The sequence below is a fragment of the Oncorhynchus clarkii genome, unplaced genomic scaffold (genome assembly GCF_045791955.1).
Source record: "Oncorhynchus clarkii lewisi isolate Uvic-CL-2024 unplaced genomic scaffold, UVic_Ocla_1.0 unplaced_contig_2451_pilon_pilon, whole genome shotgun sequence".
NCBI classification, from domain to species: domain Eukaryota; kingdom Metazoa; phylum Chordata; class Actinopteri; order Salmoniformes; family Salmonidae; genus Oncorhynchus; species Oncorhynchus clarkii.
The window spans coordinates 29,363-49,763 of NW_027258345.1; the positions used below are offsets into that span (position 1 = coordinate 29,363).

Sequence of the window (20,401 nt, forward strand, 5' to 3'; positions counted from 1 at the left end):
TTTATGCCATAGAATGAGTTGGTGTTTCTGTACTGTGAGGTACCAGGGATGAGATAAGAGCCTCGTCTTGGGGGCCAAACTCTGGTTTCCATACAATGAGAACAGTCTTTACCGCAGATACTGTCTGCTGTGAATTATTCATTTATTTCATCCAAAATCTAACCCTTTGACCCATTCCACACATCTGTTGTTTGTCATGAACATTCTGGAGGATGTACTTTGCTGTAAAATGCTGTGGCTCAAATATGCTCGTTGGGCTCTCAACGATTCATCTAAGGGTGGTTTGTCGACCAGCTTCATTATTGCAATAATTAATCGCCGTTATAAGATCTGAATAAAGTAATATCCTGATTGGTGATTGGCCTTGTCTCTCCTCATTATTGATTAGTATTTCCATGACATACCAGAGTGGGTACACTCACTATATAACGCAACATTTTTTTGTGAGAAAATCATCGGTAGAGTTTAAAATGCGATGAAAACCTATTTACCTTCTCCGCTATGCAATCTGGTTTCCGAGCTGGTCATGGGTGCACATCAGCCACGCTCAAGGTCCTAAACGATATCAGAACCGGCATCTTTAAAAGACATTACTGTGCAGCCGTATACATTGACCTGGCCAAGGCTTTCGACTCTGTCAATCACTTCTATTTTTTATTCACTACATGGGAATTTATTCGCAAAAAAGTATTTTCAAATGCACTATGTCATCACGCACAGCCTTTTATCTGCCACAAGTTCATTTGATGGATACACATGTCTGGTGGGAAAATTAGCATTTTTTTTAAATGAGGATTTTTGAATATTCGCATGAAAATCGGTTGCCAGTTGGATGGAAACAAAGCTATAGAAACAATTTATTTGCAACTCTTTAATTGGGGCAGCAGGGTAGCCTAGTGGTTAGAGCGGTGGGCCAATAACTGTAAAGGTTGCTTGATCAAATCCCTGAACAAGGCAGTTAACCTACTGTTCCTAGGCTGTCATAAATCAAATCAAATGTATGTACATCAGCTGATATCTCAAAGTGCTGTACAGAAACCCAGCCTAAAACCCCAAACAGCAAGCAATGCAGGTGTAGAAGCACGGTGGCTAGGAACAACTCCCTAGAAAGGTCAGAACCTAGGAAGAAACCTAGAGAGGAACCAGGCTATGTGGGGTGGCCACACATAGCCTCTTCTGGCTGTGCCGGGTGGAGATTATACTAAATAAGAGATCATACTAAATAAGAATTTGTTCATAATTGACTTGCCTAGTTAAATAAAAGGTCAATTACATGTCTTCCTCTCTGGCTGGTTGCCACAACATTGAAATTGTCTATATTGTAAAAATGTATGAAAACTAAGATTAGCTTTCTTTTTTTCTATTGTAAGGTTAAGCATAAGGTTAGCAGTGTGGTCAAGGTCAGGTTAAGCATCACATTTTTAAGACAAATGTATGAAACTAAAATGAGCTTTTTTTTTCTTAATGTAAGGTTAAGCATAAGGTTAGCAGTGTGGTCAAGGTCAGGTTAAGCATCACATTTTTAAGAAGATAAAATCTATAAATAGGCGAGGGCGGGGCTATGACTTTGTGCTTGTGGTAACTAGTCGACTACTAGGCTAGTTTCGGTTCTCCTCGGAGCAGAGGGGAAATGAACACGTATGGAGGAGGTGTGTGGGGGGGGTGACTTTGTGGCTGTGGTAACTAGTGACTACTAGGCTAGTTTCGGTTCTCGGAGCGGAACGGACACGTATGGAGGGGGGTATGACTTTGTGGCTGGGGTAACTATGGAAGGGGGCGGTTCGCTACGCAGCAGCGTGTTGGCGTCATGTTAAATGGTCGATGAGTCATGACAACGCGGAAAAAGAGGAACAAGGAAGACGTCGAGTTTCAAAAGGAGTCTGTTTCTGTCTAATCAACCACCACAAATTAATCAAATCATAAAATGTCTCACTTTAGAAAGAGAGATTGGAAACCAGGTAAGATTGATGATGAGCTAGCTTGAAATTGTCAGTTTCGTCGCGTAACCAAGGATAGGTAGCTAGCTATATAACACCAACGTTAGCTAGCTAACGTTAGGCACTACTGAATTTAAGGTAACCTTATTAAGTTAACAAACTTCAGCTCCAGTTTTCTTCAGCTTGTACACTAGCGTGTAGGAAGGAGCAGGTGGCTCTAGGACGAGGTGGTAACACATGTAAACATCAACCACGCACGTTAATAGAAAATTGTTGTCATTCTGAACATAATTAGCTAGCTATGCCATTTAACGTTAGTTGTCGAAGATGCGCACATAGACATGTGGTAACATTTCCTGAAGTCTCTGATCATATTTTCTCTTCACATCATCAGATCATGTCATCATGCAGGAGAATCCACACATTTTGCATACCCACGTGAGTTGTGTGTGTGTGGTTCCCAGCTACTGTATATAGTTAGCTATATAGCCTCATGGGTCCCAGCTACAGTATATAGTTAGCTATATAGCCTCATGGTTCCCAGCTACTGTATATAGTTAGCTATATAGCCTCATGGTTCCCAGCTACTGTATATAGTTAGCTATATAGTCTCATGGTTCCCAGCTACTGTGACCAAAATCAACTTGAATCTCTCTCACCGACAGGAAGCTATGGTGGATCTGATAAATGGACGAACCACTAATTACACCTTTATGGACGCCTTTAACTATGGCCTGTTGGGTAAGAACATACAGTTCTGAGTGGTACTCTGTTCCCTATAAATGTCTAGATTGATAAGAAATACTGTTTAGATAGTACATTTTTGTTAAGAAATCTTTGAATGATTCAAGTCATATGCTGTTGCTGATAGCAAGGTCATGTTCAGGTCAACTCAGAGGCTGTGTCCAAAACGACACCCTGTTCTCTATGTAGTGCACTACTTTAGACAAGAGCCATGTGGACCCTGGTCCCCTATGCAGTACACTACTTTAGACAAGAGCCATATGGACCCTGGTCCCCTATGTAGTACACTACTTTAGACAAGAGCCATATGGACCCTGGTCCCCTATGTAGTACACTACTTTAGACAAGAGCCATATGGACCCTGGTCCCCTATGTAGTACACTACTTTAGACAAGAGCCACATGGACCCTGGTCCCCTATGTAGTACACTACTTTAGACAAGAGCCATATGGACCCTGGTCCCCTATGTAGTACACTACTTTAGACGAGCCACATGGACCCTGGTCCCCTATGTAGTACACTACTTTAGACAAGAGCCACGTGGACCCTGGTCCCCTATGTAGTACACTACTTTAGACAAGAGCCATGTGGACCCTGGTCCCCTATGTAGTACACTACTTTAGACAAGAGCCATGTGGACCCTGGTCCCCTATGTAGTACACTACTTTAGACAAGAGCCACGTGGACCCTGGTCCCCTATGTAGTGCACTACATTGGGAATAGTGTTATTTGGAACGTTGACCTAATGAAAGGCCAGGTGAGGGGACCTACATGTCTGGACTTGTCTGCCTTGTAAGGATGTAGACCTAATGTGAATTGTCATTACACAATACTATATATTGATTTAGTTCAGCATTTCCTGGTCCCGGGGACCGCAATTAGTACACATTCTATTTTTTCTCTCGCTAGCTCTACACAGCTGACTCAAATAATCAAAGCTTGATGATGTTGATTATTTGAATCCCCCTGTATAGTGCTACTAAGGACAAACATGTGCACTCTTTTGGGTCCCCAGGACCAGGATAGCTCCTTTGGGTCCCCAGGACCAGGATAGCTCCTTTGGGTCCCCAGGACCAGGATAGCTCCTTTGGGTCCCCAGGACCAGGATAGCTCCTTTGGGTCCCCAGGACCAGGATAGCTCCTTTGGGTCCCCAGGACCAGGATAGCTCCTTTGGGTCCCCAGGGCCAGGATTGCTCCTTTGGGTCCCCAGGGCCAGGATTGGGAAAGACTGCTTTAGTTCATCAACAGATATGAATTATTGTTGTCCATTGCCATGCATTTCACCTCATATTTGATTTCCAGGTCTTGATATTGTCAACCCCTTCGTGGGTGACTATATTGACGATGAATACGACGATGACAACGACTATTATGATGACAAAAAACGCAAAGATAAAAAAGCCTATTGCGGTTTTACACACAATTTTTTAGGGCACAGTAGCTCGAAGCTACCCTTAACCCCCCACCCATGTATAAGACAACTCACTCCTGGGGTAAGATGCCAAACAACTTTTTCAGTCAATCACATCATTTTGTATTACATTCAACATAGAGGATGTTTTTACTGAGAATAACTTTCCTTTTTAGGAGGCTGAAAAAAACGGCAGGGAACTAATAGAAGAAGAGAGCAAACTAAAAGAAAAAGCAGAAAAGAAAAGACTTAAAAAGAAGGTTAGTGTCTGTCTGTAGTGTCTGTCTGTAGTGTCTGTCTGTAGTGTCTGTCTGTAGTGTCTGTCTGTAGTGTCTGTCTGTAGTGTCTGTCTGTAGTGTCTGTCTGTAGTGTCTGTCTGTAGTGTCTGTCTGTAGTGTCTGTCTGTAGTGTCTGTCTGTAGTGTCTGTCTGTCTGTAGTGTCTGTCTGTCTGTAGTGTCTGTCTGTCTGTAGTGTCTGTCTGTAGTGTCCGTCTGTAGTGTCCGTCTGTAGTGTCTGTCTGTAGTGTCTGTCTGTAGTGTCTGTCTGTCTGTAGTGTCTGTCTGTCTGTAGTGTCTGTAGTGTCTGTCTGTAGTGTCTGTAGTGTCTGTCTGTCTGTAGTGTCTGTCTGTAGTGTCTGTCTGTAGTGTCTGTAGTGTCTGTCTGTAGTGTCTGTCTGTCTGTAGTGTCTGTCTGTAGTGTCTGTCTGTCTGTAGTGTCTGTCTGTCTGTAGTGTCTGTCTGTCTGTAGTGTCTGTCTGTCTGTAGTGTCTGTAGTGTCTGTCTGTCTGTAGTGTCTGTCTGTCTGTAGTGTCTAGTGTCTGTCTGTCTGTAGTGTCTAGTGTCTGTCTGTTTGTAGTGTCTAGTGTCTGTCTGTTTGTAGTGTCTGTCTGTTTGTAGTGTCTGTCTGTTTGTAGTGTCTGTCTGTCTGTAGTGTCTGTGTAGTGTCTAGTGTCTGTCTGTCTGTAGTGTCTAGTATCTGTCTGTAGTGTCTAGTGTCTGTCTGTCTGTAGTGTCTAGTGTCTGTCTGTTTGTAGTGTCTAGTGTCTGTCTGTTTGTAGTGTCTAGTGTCTGTCTGTTTGTAGTGTCTAGTGTCTGTCTGTTTGTAGTGTCTGTCTGTAGTGTCTGTGTATTGTCTAGTGTCTGTCTGTCTGTAGTGTCTAGTGTCTGTCTGTTTGTAGTGTCTGTGTAGTGTCTAGTGTCTGTCTGTCTGTAGTGTCTAGTGTCTGTCTGTAGTGTCTGTCTGTCTGTAGTGTCTAGTATCTGTCTGTAGTGTCTAGTGTCTGTCTGTCTGTAGTGTCTGTCTGTTTGTAGTGTCTGTCTGTTTGTAGTGTCTGTCTGTCTGTAGTGTCTGTGTAGTGTCTAGTGTCTGTCTGTCTGTAGTGTCTAGTGTCTGTCTGTTTGTAGTGTCTGTCTGTTTGTAGTGTCTGTCTGTCTGTGTAGTGTCTAGTGTCTGTCTGTCTGTAGTGTCTAGTGTCTGTCTGTTTGTAGTGTCTGTCTGTTTGTAGTGTCTGTCTGTTTGTAGTGTCTACTGTCTGTCTGTCTGTCTGTCTGTCTGTCTGTCTGTCTGTCTGTAGTGTCTAGTATCTGTCTGTAGTGTCTAGTGTCTGTGTAGTGTCTAGTGTCTGTCTGTTTGTAGTGTCTACTGTCTGTCTGTCTGTCTGTAGTGTCTAGTGTCTGTCTGTAGTGTCTAGTGTCTGTCTGTAGTGTCTAGTGTCTCTGTCTGTCTAAATCAAATCAACATTTATTGGTCACATACACATGGTAAGCAGATGTTAATGCGAGTGCAGCGAAATGCTTGTGCTTCTAGTTCCGACCGTGCAGTAATATCTAACAAGTAATCTAACCTAACAATTTCACAACAACTACCTTATACACACACGTGTAAAGGAATGAATAAGAATATGTACATATAAATGAGCGATGGCCGAATGGCGTAGGCAAGATGCAGTAGAGACATATGAGATGAGTAATGTAGGGTATGTAAACATTATATAAAGTGGAATTGTTTAAAGTGGCTAGTGATACATGTATTACATTAAGATGGCAAGATGCAGTAGATAGTATAGAGTACAGTACATACATATTAGATGAGTAATATAGGGTATGTAAACATTATATTAAGTGGCATTGTTTAAAGTGGCTAGTGATACATTTTTTACATCAATTCCCATTATTAATGTGGCTGGAGTTCAGTCAGTATGTTGGCAGCAGCCACTCAATGTTAGTGATGACTGTTTAACAGTCTGATGGCCTTGAGATAGAAGCCGTTTTTCAGTCTCTCGGTCCCTGCTTTGATGCACCTGTACTGACCTCGCCTTCTGGATGATAGCAGGGTGAACGGGCAGTGGCTCGGGTGGTTGTTGTCCTTGATGATCTTTGGCCTGCCTGCCTGTGATATGGCCTTCATATCACACTTCCTGTGATATCGGGTGCTGTAGGTGTCCTGGAGGGCAGGTAGTTTGCCCCTGGTGATGCGTTGTGCAGACCTCACTACCCTCTGGAGAACCTTACGGTTGTTGGTGTCTGTCTGTCTAGTGTCTCTGTCTGTCTAAATCAAATCAAATTTTATGCCAGGGTTCTCCCCCAGATCTGGTCACTCTGCCAGGGTTCTCCCCAGATCTGGTCAATATGCCAGGATTCCCTCCAGATCTGGTCACTATGCCAGGGTTCTCCCCAGATCTGGTCACTATGCCAGGGTTCTCCCCAGATCTGGTCAATATGCCAGGGTTCTCCCCTGATCTGGTCACTATGCCAGGGTTCTCCCCTGATCTGGTCACTATGCCGGGGTTCCCTCCAGATCTGGTCACTATGCCAGGGTTCTCCCCCAGATCTAGTCACTATGTCAGGGTCCTCCCCAAATAAGAGGGGTTGCTGTGTCACCTTGTTGGCTTGGCTGTGCCACTATGTAAAGATTTCACAGCAAATGAAACTGATATTTAGTAATAATAGGCTGCACATTTGGACACAGCGTGTTCAGGATGCTGTCAGGTTCACCTTGGGGTCATGATAGGGGCTGAACCAAATGATTGATGTATTAGAATAATTGATTATGCTTATGTTGTATTAATAGAAGGGGAGGGGTTATAAGACCCCTCCCCCTTACATGTATAGGGTTCTAGACTACAGATTAACTATATATGTATATATGCATTATAAGGTTTAATAATGTTCCACCGTTGTTTTCTAGTCTCTGCCTCTTATAAAGAAACGGTCTGAGAGATGTGTGACTGAGACAGAACTCTGCAGGGGAGTGAAAGAGATAAGAGACTAGTTAGACATTCTACTGTAAATCCACTTGGGGAGTGGACATTAACTGCTGAGTCTTCAGATAACACTGAAACTATTGTTTGAAAAGCTGTGTAGGCATGGGTTTGGTCTTATGAGTAGAAGGTAATGACTTAGGCAGTGACAACACTAAGATATGACTGCAGGCATTATAAAACAACTTGGACCCTTTACTATATTGCAGAACTCACTCGGAAACATGTGTGCTATGTTCCTGTTGTCAACCACTGTCTGCAATTGCATTTAATAAAGGTTTTTGATTAGATTTCCTTAACTTCTCTAGGATATGTGGGATGGTAGAGTCCTGGCAAACGTCCAGTGGAAATGCAGAGCGCCAAATTCAAATAAATTACTATAAAAATCACACATGCAATACACCAAATTAAAGCTACACTTGTTGTGAATCCAGCCAACAGGTCAGATTTCAAAAAGGCTTTACGGCGAAAGCAGACGATGATATTATCGGAGTAGCCTCAGCAAACAAACATGGACAATCATACTTCGCCCCGCCAGGCGCGACACAAAACTCAGAAATAACAATATAATTCATGCCTTACCTTTGAAAATCTTCCTCTGTTGGCACTCCAATATGTCCCATAAACATCATAAATGGTCCTTTTGTTTGATAAATTCCGTTGATATATATCCAAAATGTCAATTTATTTGGCGCGTTTGATTCAGAAAAACACCGGTTGTAACATGGCTACAAAATATCTCAAGTTACCTGTAATCTTCGTATCAGGAAAGTTGTTTGAAATGTTTGGACAACTTAAGGTATTTTTTTTAAATGTAAATAATCAATAAAATTTAAACCGGAATAAACCGCGTTCAATACTGGAGGAAAACAAAGTGGAGCGTGTTTTTCAGGTCACGCGCCTTTAACAAAGAGGTCACTTCCTTCAAGCCTCGTTCTGATCAGTGCTACTTCTTCGTTTTTCAAAGGAAAAACCTGAACCAATTTCTAAAGACTGTTGACATCCAGTGGAAGCGATAGGAACTGCAAGCCAGAAAACATTCTGAATGGTTTGTCATTGGGGTTTCGCCTGCCAAATAAGTTCTGTTATACTCACAGACATCATTCAAACGGTTTTAGAAAATTCAGAGTGTTTTCTATCCAAATCTACTAATAATATGCATATCTTAGTTTCTGGGCCTGAGTAGCAGGCAGTTTACTTTGGACAAGCTTTTCATCCTGACGTGAAAATACTGCCTCTTATCCCAATGAAGTTAAAGATATTGTCTGAATGCTAGTTTCACCAATGAGCCAATGATTGACAAGGAACAAACCCCAACAATGCACAGAGTATAGCGTTGTACAATTTCTCTGTAACGGCTGTCAAACAAAAGTCAAATTACCAAAGTTGCTAAACTTGCCAGATAACCTCCGACGAATTACAGAATATCTCCTATATTTACCAAAATCTAGTTGATTATACTCCGAGTTGCGCAGCGATCTAAGGCACTGCATCTCAGTGCTGGAGGCGTCACTACAGACAGCCTGGTTCGAATCCAGGCTGTATCACAACCGGCCGGGATTGAGAGTCCTGTAGGGCGGCGCACAATTGGCCCAGCATCGTCCGGGTTTGGCCGGGGTAGGTCGTCATTGTAAATAAGAATTTGTACTTTGACTTGCCTAGTAAAATTAAAAGTTAAATTAAATACCGCCTGTAGTGTTTGTCTGTCCCGCCTGTAGTGTCTGTCTGTCCCGTCTGTCTGTCCCGCCTGTAGTGTCTGTCTGTCCCGCCTGTAGTGTCTGTCTGTCCCGCCTGTAGTGTCTGTCTGTCCCGCCTGTAGTGTCTGTCTGTCCCGCCTGTAGTGTCTGTCTGTTTTCCGCCTGTAGTGTCTGTCTGTCCCGTCTGTCTGTCCCGCCTGTAGTGTCTGTCTGTCCCGCCAGTCGTGGGATGCAAGTGGTCTTCACCCTCCAGAGAACCACCTGTTGTTCTCATGCAGGTATTTCTCTCTGTTCTCACCTCCCACAGCGACAGAAGGAGAGGAGACGTGCAGGAAAAGAAAAGGAGCCTGTAAGTATGTTTCTCTTTCACTATACTGCACCCCACTAGTGGAGAGTCTTTCACTATACTGCACCCCACTAGTGGAGAGTCACTATACTGCACACCACTAGTGGAGAGTCTTTCACTATACTGCACCCCACTAGTGAAGAGTCTTTCACTATACTGCACCCCACTAGTGGAGAGTCTTTCACTATACTGCACCCCACTAGTGGAGAGTCTTTCACTATACTGCACCCCACTAGTGGAGAGTCTTTCACTATACTGCACCCCACTAGTGGAGAGTCTTTCACTATACTGCACCCCACTAGTGGAGAGTCTTTCACTATACTGCACCCCACTAGTGGAGAGTCTTTCACTATACTGCACCCCACTAGTGGAGAGTCTTTCACTATACTGCACCCCACTAGTGGAGAGTCTTTCACTATACTGCACCCCACTAGTGGAGAGTCTTTCACTATACTGCACCCCACTAGGGGAGAGTCTTTCACTATACTGCACCCCACTAGGGGAGAGTCTTTCACTATACTGCACCCCACTAGTGGAGAGTCTTTCACTATACTGCACCCCACTAGTGGAGAGTCTTTCACTATACTGCACCCCACTAGTGGAGAGTCTTTCACTATACTGCACCCCACTAGTGGAGAGTCTTTCACTATACTGCACCCCACTAGTGGAGAGTATTTCACTATACTGCACCCCACTAGTGGAGAGTCTTTCACTATACTGCACCCCACTAGTGGAGAGTCTTTCACTATACTGCACCCCACTAGGGGAGAGTCTTTCACTATACTGCACCCCACTAGGGGAGAGTCTTTCACTATACTGCACCCCACTAGGGGAGAGTCTTTCACTATACTGCACCCCACTAGGGGAGAGTCTTTCACTATACTGCACCCCACTAGTGGAGAGTCTTTCACTATACTGCACCCCACTAGGGGAGAGTCTTTCACTATACTGCACCCCACTAGTGGAGAGTCTTTCACTATACTGCACCCCACTAGTGGAGAGTCTTTCACTATACTGCACCCCACTAGGGTAGAGTCTTTCACTATACTGCACACCACTAGTGGAGAGTCTTTCACTATACTGCACCCCACTAGGGGAGAGTCTTTCACTATACTGCACCCCACTAGGGGAGAGTCTTTCACTATACTGCACCCAACTAGTGGAGAGTCTTTCACTTTACTGCACCCCACTAGTGGAGAGTCTTTCACTATACTGCACCCCACTAGTGGAGAGTCTTTCACTATACTGCACCCCACTAGGGGAGAGTCTTTCACTATACTGCACCCCACTAGGGGAGAGTCTTTCACTATACTGCACCCCACTAGTGGAGAGTCTTTCACTATACTGCACCCCACTAGGGGAGAGTCTTTCACTATACTGCACCCCACTAGGGGAGAGTCTTTCACTATACTGCACCCCACTAGTGGAGAGTCTTTCACTATACTGCACCCCACTAGTGGAGAGTCTTTCACTATACTGCACCCCACTAGTGGAGAGTCTTTCACTATACTGCACCCCACTAGTGGAGAGTCTTTCACTATACTGCACCCCACTAGGGGAGAGTCTTTCACTATACTGCACCCCACTAGTGGAGAGTCTTTCACTATACTGCACCCCACTAGTGGAGAGTCTTTCACTATACTGCACCCCACTAGTGGAGAGTCTTTCACTATACTGCACCCCACTAGGGGAGAGTCTTTCACTATACTGCACCCCACTAGTGGAGAGTCTTTCACTATACTGCACCCCACTAGGGGAGAGTCTTTCACTATACTGCACCCCACTAGTGGAGAGTCTTTCACTATACTGCACCCCACTAGGGGAGAGTCTTTCACTATACTGCACCCCACTAGTGGAGAGTCTTTCACTATACTGCACCCCACTAGGGGAGAGTCTTTCACTATACTGCACCCCACTAGTGGACTCCTTGACTTTATGCACATATTGTTACATTACAACCTTTTTCTAAAATTTATTAAAATACACATTTTCCTCCTCAATCTACATACAGTGCCCCATAATGACATCACAGTGCCCCATAATGACATCACAGTGCCCCATAATGACATCACAGTGCCCCATAATGACATCACAGTGCCCCATAATGACATCACAGTGCCCCATAATGACATCACAGTGCCCCATAATGACATCACAGTGCCCCATAATGACATCACAGTGCCCCATAATGACATCACAGTGCCCCATAATGACATCACAGTGCCCCATAATGACATCACAGTGCCCCATAATGACATCACAGTGCCCCATAATGACATCACAGTGCCCCATAATGACATCACAGTGCCCCATAATGACATCACAGTGCCCCATAATGACATCACAGTGCCCCATAATGACATCACAGTGCCCCATAATGACATCACAGTGCCCCATAATGACATCACAGTGCCCCATAATGACATCACAGTGCCCCATAATGACATCACAGTGCCCCATAATGACATCACAGTGCCCCATAATGACATCACAGTGCCCCATAATGACATCACAGTGCCCCATAATGACAAGTGAAAACAGCTCTCCAGACGTTTTTGCAAATGTATAAATAAAAAAATATATACAGTCGGAAGTCATTAAAACTCTTTTTTTCAACTTCTCCACAAATGTATTGTTAACAAACTAGTTTTGGCAAGTTGTTTAGGACATCTACTTGGTGCATGAGACAAGTAATTTTTCCAACCATTTTTTACAGACAGATTATTTAACTTGTAATTCACTGTATCACAATTCCAGTGGGTCAGAAGTTTACATACAAGCTGACTGTGCCTTTAAACAGCTTGGAAAATTCCAGAAAATGATGTCATGGCTTTAGAAGCTTCTGATAGGCTAATTGACAACATTTGAGTCATTTGGAGATGTACCTGTGGATGTATTTCAAGGCCTACCTTCAAACTCAGGGCCTCTTTGCTTGACATCATGGGAAAATCAAAAGAAATCAGCCAAGACTTCAGAAAAAAATTTGTAGACCTCCACAAGTCTGTTTCATCCTTGGGAGCAAACGCCTGAAGGGTACCACGTTCATCTGTCCAAACAATAGTACGCAAGTATAAACACCATGTGACCACGCAGCTGTCATACCGCTCAGGAAGGAGATGCGTTCTGTCTCCTAGAGATGAACGTACTTTGGTGCGAAAAGTGCATATCAATCTCAGAACAACAGCAACGGACCTTGTGAAGATGCTGGAGGAAACAGGTACAAAAGTATCTATATCCACAGTAAAACGAGTCCTATATTGACATAACCTGAACGGCCGCTCAGCAAGGAAGAAGCCACTGCTCCAAAACCCCCATTAAAAAAAAACTATGGTTTGCAACTGCACATGGGGACAAAGATGGTACTTTTTGGAGAAATGTCCTCTGGTCTGATGAAACAAAAATAGAACTGTTTGGCCATAATGACCACCGTTATGTATGGAGGAGGGAGGGGGGGGCTTGCAAGCCGAAGAACACCATCCCAACCACGAAGCACAGGGTTGGGATGGTGGCTTCATGAGGAAGAAAATTTATGTGGATATATTGAAGCAACATCTCAAGAGATCAGGTTAAAGCTTGGTCGCAAATGGGTCTTCCAAATGGACAATGACCCCAAGCATACTTCCAAAGTTGTGGCAAAATGGCTTAAGGACCACAAAGTCAAGGTATTGGAGTGGCCATCACAAAGCCCAGCAAGGAAGCCTACAAACCGGACTTACACCAGCTCTGTCAGGAGGAATGGGCCAAAATGGGCCAACTTATTGTGGGAAGCTTGTGGAAGGCTACCCCGAAATGTTTGACCCAAGTTAAACATTTTAAAGGCAACGCTACCAAATACTAATTGAGTGTATGTAAACTTCTGACCCACTGGGAATGTGATGAAAGAAATAAAAGCTGAAATAAATAATTCTGTCTACTATTAATCTGACATTTCACATTCTTTAAATAAAGTGGTGATCCTAACTGACCTGAGACAGGGAATATTTACCAGGATTAAATGTCAAGAATTGTGAAATACTCAGTTTAAATGTATTTGGCTAAGGTGTATGTAAACTTCCCACGTCAACCGTACATATCTTATTTGCATAAGTATTCAGACCCTTTATTAAGAGACTCGAAATTGAGCTCAGGTGCATCCTGTTTCCATTGATCATCCTTGATGTTTCTACAATTTGATTGGAGTCTACCTGTGGTAAATTCAATTAATTGGACATGATTTGGAAAGACACACACCTGTCTATATAAGGGCCCACAGTTGACAGTGCATGTCAGAGCAAAAACCAAGCCATGAGGTCGAAGGAATTGTTCGTAGAGGTCTGAGACAGGATTGTGTCGAGGCACAGATCTGGGGAGGGTACCAAAACATTTCTGCAGCATTGAAGGTCCCCAAAAAAACACTAGTCTCCATTCTTAAATGGAAGAAGTTTGGAACCATCCAGACTATTTCTAGAGCTGGTCGCCCAGCCAAACTGAGCAATCGGGGAGACGGGCCTAGGTCATACTTATGTAAATGTGATACTTCTTTAATTTATTTTAAAAAACAGTTTTGTGTGGTGTTGTGTGCAGATTGAGGAAAAAAATGATTTAATACATATAGAATAAGACTAATGTAACAAAATGTGGAACAAGTCAAGGGGTCTGAATACTTTCTGAATGCCCTGACTATAGGTACGTTTATGTATTCCAAATGGCAACCTATTCCTTTTATAGTGCACTATAGGGCCCTGGCCAAAAGCTGTGCCCTATGTTGTAAATGTGGTTATTTTTGGGACGCTTCCCTTGTATCTTGGATATGAGTTTGTACACGGAACATAATTGCCTTTTTTATGCCTCCTAGGAGAATCAAGGGCCAGGGAGGCCCAGCCGCTCGGAGAAACAGGGAGGAGATTTAAACATTGAGCGAGAGCAGCAGGGGGAGAAGGAGTTTACAGAGGAGCGCCTTGGTCCGGGACCTGGTGGTACTGCAGCCTGTAGCAGGCAGCAGGAGGCGCAGGATTCTCCTTTGGAGGAGAACTGTGGTAGCAGTAATGAGGACCAGGAGGATGTGGGAGACGAGGACTTAGCCAGGGAGCCAGAGGTTTGTTTTGGTTCCTTTAGCTCCCGTATGTGTCATTTTCATTCTACAGTGCACCCTGCTTACAGGCCTCCCCATTCAAGTCAATGGTGGCATAATGGTTAGACTGACAGCTTTATGGAGTGTACTCTTGAATTTACCAGTCAAATTGCTAGGCTAAGAGGTTCCAAGCCCTAATCAACTGTTTACAGTGTTTCAATTGTCCTCCACGGATGTGATCACTGTGAGAGGAGTGTACTGTATTACTGGTGAAACTCCATTAATGCATGTTATAACGCTCTACTATGTCATTAACACATGTTATAAAGCTCTACTATGTCATTAACACATGTTATAACGCTCTACTATGTCATTAACACATGTTATAACGCTCTACTATGTCATTAACACATGTTGTAACGCTCTACTATGTCATTAACACATGTTGTAACGCTCTACTATGTCATTAACACATGTTATAACGCTCTACTATGTCATTAACACATGTTATAACGCTCTACTATGTCATTAACACATGTTGTAACGCTCTGCTATGTCATTAACGCTCTGCTATGTCATTAACGCATGTCGTAACGCTCTGCTATGTCATTAACGCTCTACTATGTCATTAACACATGTTGTAACACTCTGCTATGTCATTAACACATGTTGTAACGCTCTGCTATGTCATTAACGCATGTTGTAACGCTCTGCTATGTCATTAACACATGTTGTAACGCTCTACTATGTCATTAACGCTCTACTATGTCATTAACACATGTTGTAACGCTCTGCTATGTCATAAACGCTCTGCTATGTCATTAACGCATGTTGTAACGCTCTACTATGTCATTAACACATGTTATAACGCTCTACTATGTCATTAACGCATGTTGTAACGCTCTGCTATGTCATTAACACATGTTATAACGCTCTACTATGTCATTAACGCATGTTGTAACGCTCTGCTATGTCATTAACGCATGTTGTAACGCTCTGCTATGTCATTAACGCTCTGCTATGTCATTAACGCATGTCGTAACGCTCTGCTATGTCATTAACGCTCTGCTATGTCGTTAACGCATGTTGTAACGCTCTGTTATGTCATTAACGCATGTTGTAACGCTCTGCTATGTCATTAACGCTCTGCTGTCATTAACGCGTGTTGTAACGCTCTGCTATGTCATTAACTCTCTGCTATGTCATTAACGCTCTGCTATGTCATTAACGCATGTTGTAACGCTCTGCTAGGTCATTAACGCATGTTGTAACGCTCTGCTATGTCATTAACGCTCTGCTATGTCATTAATGCTCTGCTATGTCATTAACGCTCTGCTATGTCATTAACGCTCTGCTATGTCATTAATGCTATGTCATTAGCGCATGTCGTAACTCTCTTATGTGATTAACGTATGTTGTAACGCTCTGCTATGTCATTAACGCTATGTCATTAACGCATGTCGTAACTCTCTTATGTCATTAACGCATTTTGTAACGCTCTGCTATGTCATTGTACATATGTGTACTAGTAATTTAACCTTTTATTTAAGAACAAATTATTATTTACAATGATGGCCTACCCCGGCCAAACCCGGACGGCGCTGGGCCAATTGTGCGCTGCCCTATGGGACTCCCAATCACGGTTGGTTGTAATACAGCCTGGAATCGAACCACGGTCTGTAGTGAGGCCTCCAGCACTAAGATGAAGTGCCTTAGACCGCTGCGCCGTTCGGCAGCCCTGTAATATTCATTATTGACATTAGTTAATGATTCATGTAGAGAATGTCACTGGAAGGAAGTAACCTGCACATTCTGTATATTTGTAAAATACAATTCTTCATAATTCTGTATAACTAATTTCACTTAGACAATTGCATCTAATAGTTCTATCAAATAAATACAAATCCATTCATATTCCCCTTAGCACTAAGTTACTGACATTTTTTTTGAACAGCTTCTGTCTACCCAGTGAGTGAAGTTTAGTGGATAACTGTTAGTGTTCCTCCATCTTGGATCTGTCCCCATAGAGGAGTTGGATATGAGTAGCTGCTTCTAGTGTGTAACTGCTCCTCCATCTTGGATCTGTCCCTATACAGGAGTTGGATATGAGTAGCTGCTTCGTCTCTACGGCTGCTTGTATTGCTAAACGACAACTAGAGCAGAACCCCAAACCAGAGAAGAAAATTATTATCCAGCAGCCTCAGAAGCCAGTGGTGGAACAGCAGCAGGAGAAGGAACAGAAGCAGGAGAAGGAACAGAAGCAGGAGAAGGAACAGAAGCAGGAGAAGGAACAGAAGCAGGAGAAGGAACAGCAGCAGGAGAAGGAACAGCAGCAGGAGAAGGAACAGCAGCAGGAGAAGGAACAGCAGCAGGAGAAGGAACAGCAGCAGGAGAAGGAACAGCAGCAGGAGAAGGAACAGAAGCAGGAGAAGGAACAGAAGCAGGAGAAGGAACAGCAGGAGGTTATTGTCAGGAAAAAGGAGGTGATTTTGAAAAAAAAAAAAGTACCTTTCTGATCATGTTGAACATAAGCATGTACTATTTCTGTTTAGTACGGTCTGTCTGTAGTGTCACGCCGTAGACCTCCTGCACTGTGACGTACTAACTATGACACTATGCGTCCCAATAGAAAAAGGTGGAGGCCAATGTTGATGATATTCTTAAAAGAAGCACAGAGCTCGCCCGTAAGTCCTAACTCCATTCATACCTGTAATGTCAATCACAATGTTTGTCCCAAATGCCACGCTCTACTCTATACAGTGCACCAGGACCCATAGAGCTTTGCTCAAAAGTAATGCACTATGTAGGGAATAGGGTCATTTGGGACACATCCAAGCTCCTACTGATCTGAAAAATCTGGTTTATTTCCACTATTTAAACTACAAATGCCATGCTTTAAGTCTCTCTCCTCTCCCAGTCATAGGAAACCAGTTCGCAGCCTGTGGCCAGCTGGAAATGGCAGTCAAGTATTTCACTGATGCTATTAAACACAATCCTACAGAATTTAAGTGAGTATGAAAGTCAATGACACTGGTTGGCACTCGGCTTATGTATGATATGAGTAAATAACTGTGACCTGCATCCATAATGGCACCCTATTCTCTGTTTAGTGCACAACTCTTATTCTGAAATGGCACCCTATTCCCTGTCTAGTACACAACTCTATTCTGAAATGGCACCCTATTCCCTGTCTAGTACACAACTCTTATTCTGAAATGGCACCCTATTCCCTGTCTAGTACACAACTCTATTCTGGAATGGCACCCTATTCCCTGTCTAGTACACAACTCTATTCTGGAATGGCACCCTATTCCCTGTCTAGTACACAACTCTATTCTGGAATGGCACCCTATTCCCCATATCGTAGTGCACCGGTACCACGATAATATCACAGTACCAAAATGTAATAATAATTATAAATACATTTTATAATACCGTTTCACATGATGCTACCACCTTTCTTCTCGCCGGGTTGTAAAACCTGCTGCTGCCTGCTATAAGGTGTTTATAAAGACAGCTTAAATGTTACATTTGTTCAGCAACAGCATCTAGTCTTCCTCTTGTATGCTCCGGTCCAGTAATGGCAACTTTACAGCTACCACGTGATATGAATCAGCTCGTCACATCCCCCCCTACCAGCGCTCACCCCCCCCCCCCCTACCAGCGCTCACCCCCCCCCCTACCAGCGCTCACACCCCCCCCCTACCAGCGCTCACATCCCCCCCACCAGCGCCGCTCACACCCCACCCCCTCCCCCCTACCAGCGCTCACATCCCCCCCTACCAGCGCTCACATCCCCCCCCTACCAGCGCTCACACCCCCCCCCTACCAGCACTCACATCCCCCCCCTACCAGCGCTCACATCCCCCCCTACCAGCGCTCACATCCCCCCCCTACCAGCGCTCACATCCCCCCCTACCAGCGCTCACATCCCCCCCTACCAGCGCTCACATCCCCCCCTACCAGCGCTCACATCCCCCCCTACCAGCGCTCACATCCCCCCCTACCAGCGCTCACATCCCCCCTACCAGCGCTCACCCCCCCCCCCCTACCAGCGCTCACACCCCCCGCCCTACCAGCGCTCACACCCCCCGCCCTACCAGCGCTCACACCCCCCCCTACCTGCGCTCACATCCCCCCCCTACCAGCGCTCACATCCCCCCCCTACCAGCGCTCACATCCCCCCCTACTAGCGCTCACATCCCCCCCTACTAGCGCTCACATCCCCCCCTACCAGCGCTCACATCCCCCCCTACCAGCGCTCACATCCCCCCCCTACCAGCGCTCACATCCCCCCCCTACCAGCGCTCACATCCCCCCCTACCAGCGCTCACACCCCCCCTACCAGCGCTCACAACCCCCCCCTACCAGCGCTCACATCCCCCCCCCCTACCGGCGCTCACATCCCCCCCCTACCGGCGCTCACATCCCCCCCCTACCGGCGCTCACATCCCCCCCCCCCCTACCGGCGCTCACATCCCCCCCCTACCGGCGCTCACACCCCCCCCCCCCCCCCCCCCCGCCCTACCGGCGCTCACATCCCCAGGTGTGTTCATGGTGTCCCCCCCATTCTACTAGACTTCAGATCATCATGCATATTCCTGGGGCCAGATCACAGCCTTTACAAACAGCAAATCAGCCATCTGATGTACTGTTATTCCATGTGTTATGTTGAGTGGTGTGAATATCATTAACAGGTTTCTGTGTAGCAGAAGGGAACCGGTGTTGGGGGGGGGGGAGAGACAGGACGCTAGGCCACTCTGATGTTTTCTGAACACAGCCCTGATGTCCTGTTGTAGGCTGTTTGGGAACCGGTCCTTTTGTTATGAGAAGATGCAGCAGTATGATCGGGCCTTGAGTGATGCCGATCTGGCCCTCTCCATGGAGCCTGGTTGGATTAAAGGACTATATAGGAAGGGGAAGGCTCTGTCTGGACTCAAGGTACACAACATTATAATACTTTATGCAATTCAACTTCAGGATTTTATCTCCTATCTCTTTGTGTAATGTTTGTCGATCTCACTATGTGCTGCCTCCCTCTCTCTGTCCTTCCTCTCTCTGTCCTCCCTCTGTGTCCTCCCTCTCTCTCTCTCTCTGTCCTCCCTCTCTCTGTCCTCCCTCTCTCTCTCTCTCTCTCTGTCCACCCCCTCCCTCTCTCTGTCCAGAGGTACTTTGAGGCATGCCAGACCTATAAGGAGGTATTAATGCAGGACAGTTTGTGTTCAGATGCTGCTCAGGAGTTGATGAAAGTTCAGATCATGCAGCTGATGGTATGTACGGACGCCTCTCTTAACATAACATGCAGTAATATTCTAATAATTTAGATTCTACGTAGGTTGAAAGAAAATCTAAATGTCTTTTCACCTACGTTACTATTATTACGTTTATTTGAAGAGGGCCAGCGTACATTATAACATATAGTACCAGTCCAAAGTTTGGACACCTACTCGTTCAAGTTATTTGTTGTTATTACTTGTATAGTAATAGTGAAGATGTCACAACTATGAAATAACACATATGGAATCATGTAGTAACCAAAAAAGTATTAAACAAATCAAAATATATTTTATGTTCTTCAAAGTAGCCTTGATTTGCACACTCTTGGCATTTTACAATTTATTTTATTTTACCTTTATTTAACCAGGCAAGTCAGTTAAGAGCAAATTCTTATTTTCAATGACGGCCTAGGAACAGTGGGTTTAACTGCCTGTTCAGGGGCAGAATGACAGATTTGTACCTGGTCAGCTCGGGGGTTTGAACTTGCAACCTTACTAGTCCAACGCTCTAACCACTAGGCTAACCTGCCGCCCCATTCTCTCAACCAGCTTCACCTGGAAGGCTTTTACAAAAATATTGAAGTGCTCAAGTGCTGAGCACTTATTGGCTGCTTTTCCTTCACTTTGCGGTTCAACTCATCCCAAACCATCTCAATTGGGTTGAGGTTTTGTTATTGTG

At 44.6% G+C, this 20,401-nt stretch overlaps 1 protein-coding gene across 4 annotated transcripts in view; it reads left to right on the plus strand.

The window, feature by feature from the left end:
• The first annotated feature begins 1,807 nt into the window (after positions 1–1,807).
• LOC139396721 (uncharacterized) overlaps positions 1,808–20,401 on the plus strand; it is a 42,727-nt gene continuing 24,133 nt past the window's right edge. For 2 of the 4 annotated variants that reach the window (XM_071143683.1, XM_071143684.1), the window contains exons 1-13: positions 1,812–1,958; positions 2,332–2,375; positions 2,603–2,678; positions 3,985–4,175; positions 4,270–4,353; positions 9,358–9,399; positions 14,231–14,470; positions 16,543–16,659; positions 16,747–16,929; positions 17,076–17,130; positions 17,364–17,454; positions 19,246–19,387; positions 19,612–19,716. In XM_071143683.1, coding sequence (XP_070999784.1) covers positions 1,925–1,958; positions 2,332–2,375; positions 2,603–2,678; positions 3,985–4,175; positions 4,270–4,353; positions 9,358–9,399; positions 14,231–14,470; positions 16,543–16,659; positions 16,747–16,929; positions 17,076–17,130; positions 17,364–17,454; positions 19,246–19,387; positions 19,612–19,716 — 1,404 coding nt within the window. In that variant the 5' untranslated portion in view covers positions 1,812–1,924. Of the gene's footprint in view, positions 1,959–2,331; positions 2,376–2,602; positions 2,679–3,984; positions 4,176–4,269; positions 4,354–9,357; positions 9,400–14,230; positions 14,471–16,542; positions 16,930–17,075; positions 17,131–17,363; positions 17,455–19,245; positions 19,388–19,611; positions 19,717–20,401 lie in introns of all 4 variants that reach the window. The other 2 variants (XM_071143680.1, XM_071143681.1) reach the window with 1 other exon arrangement.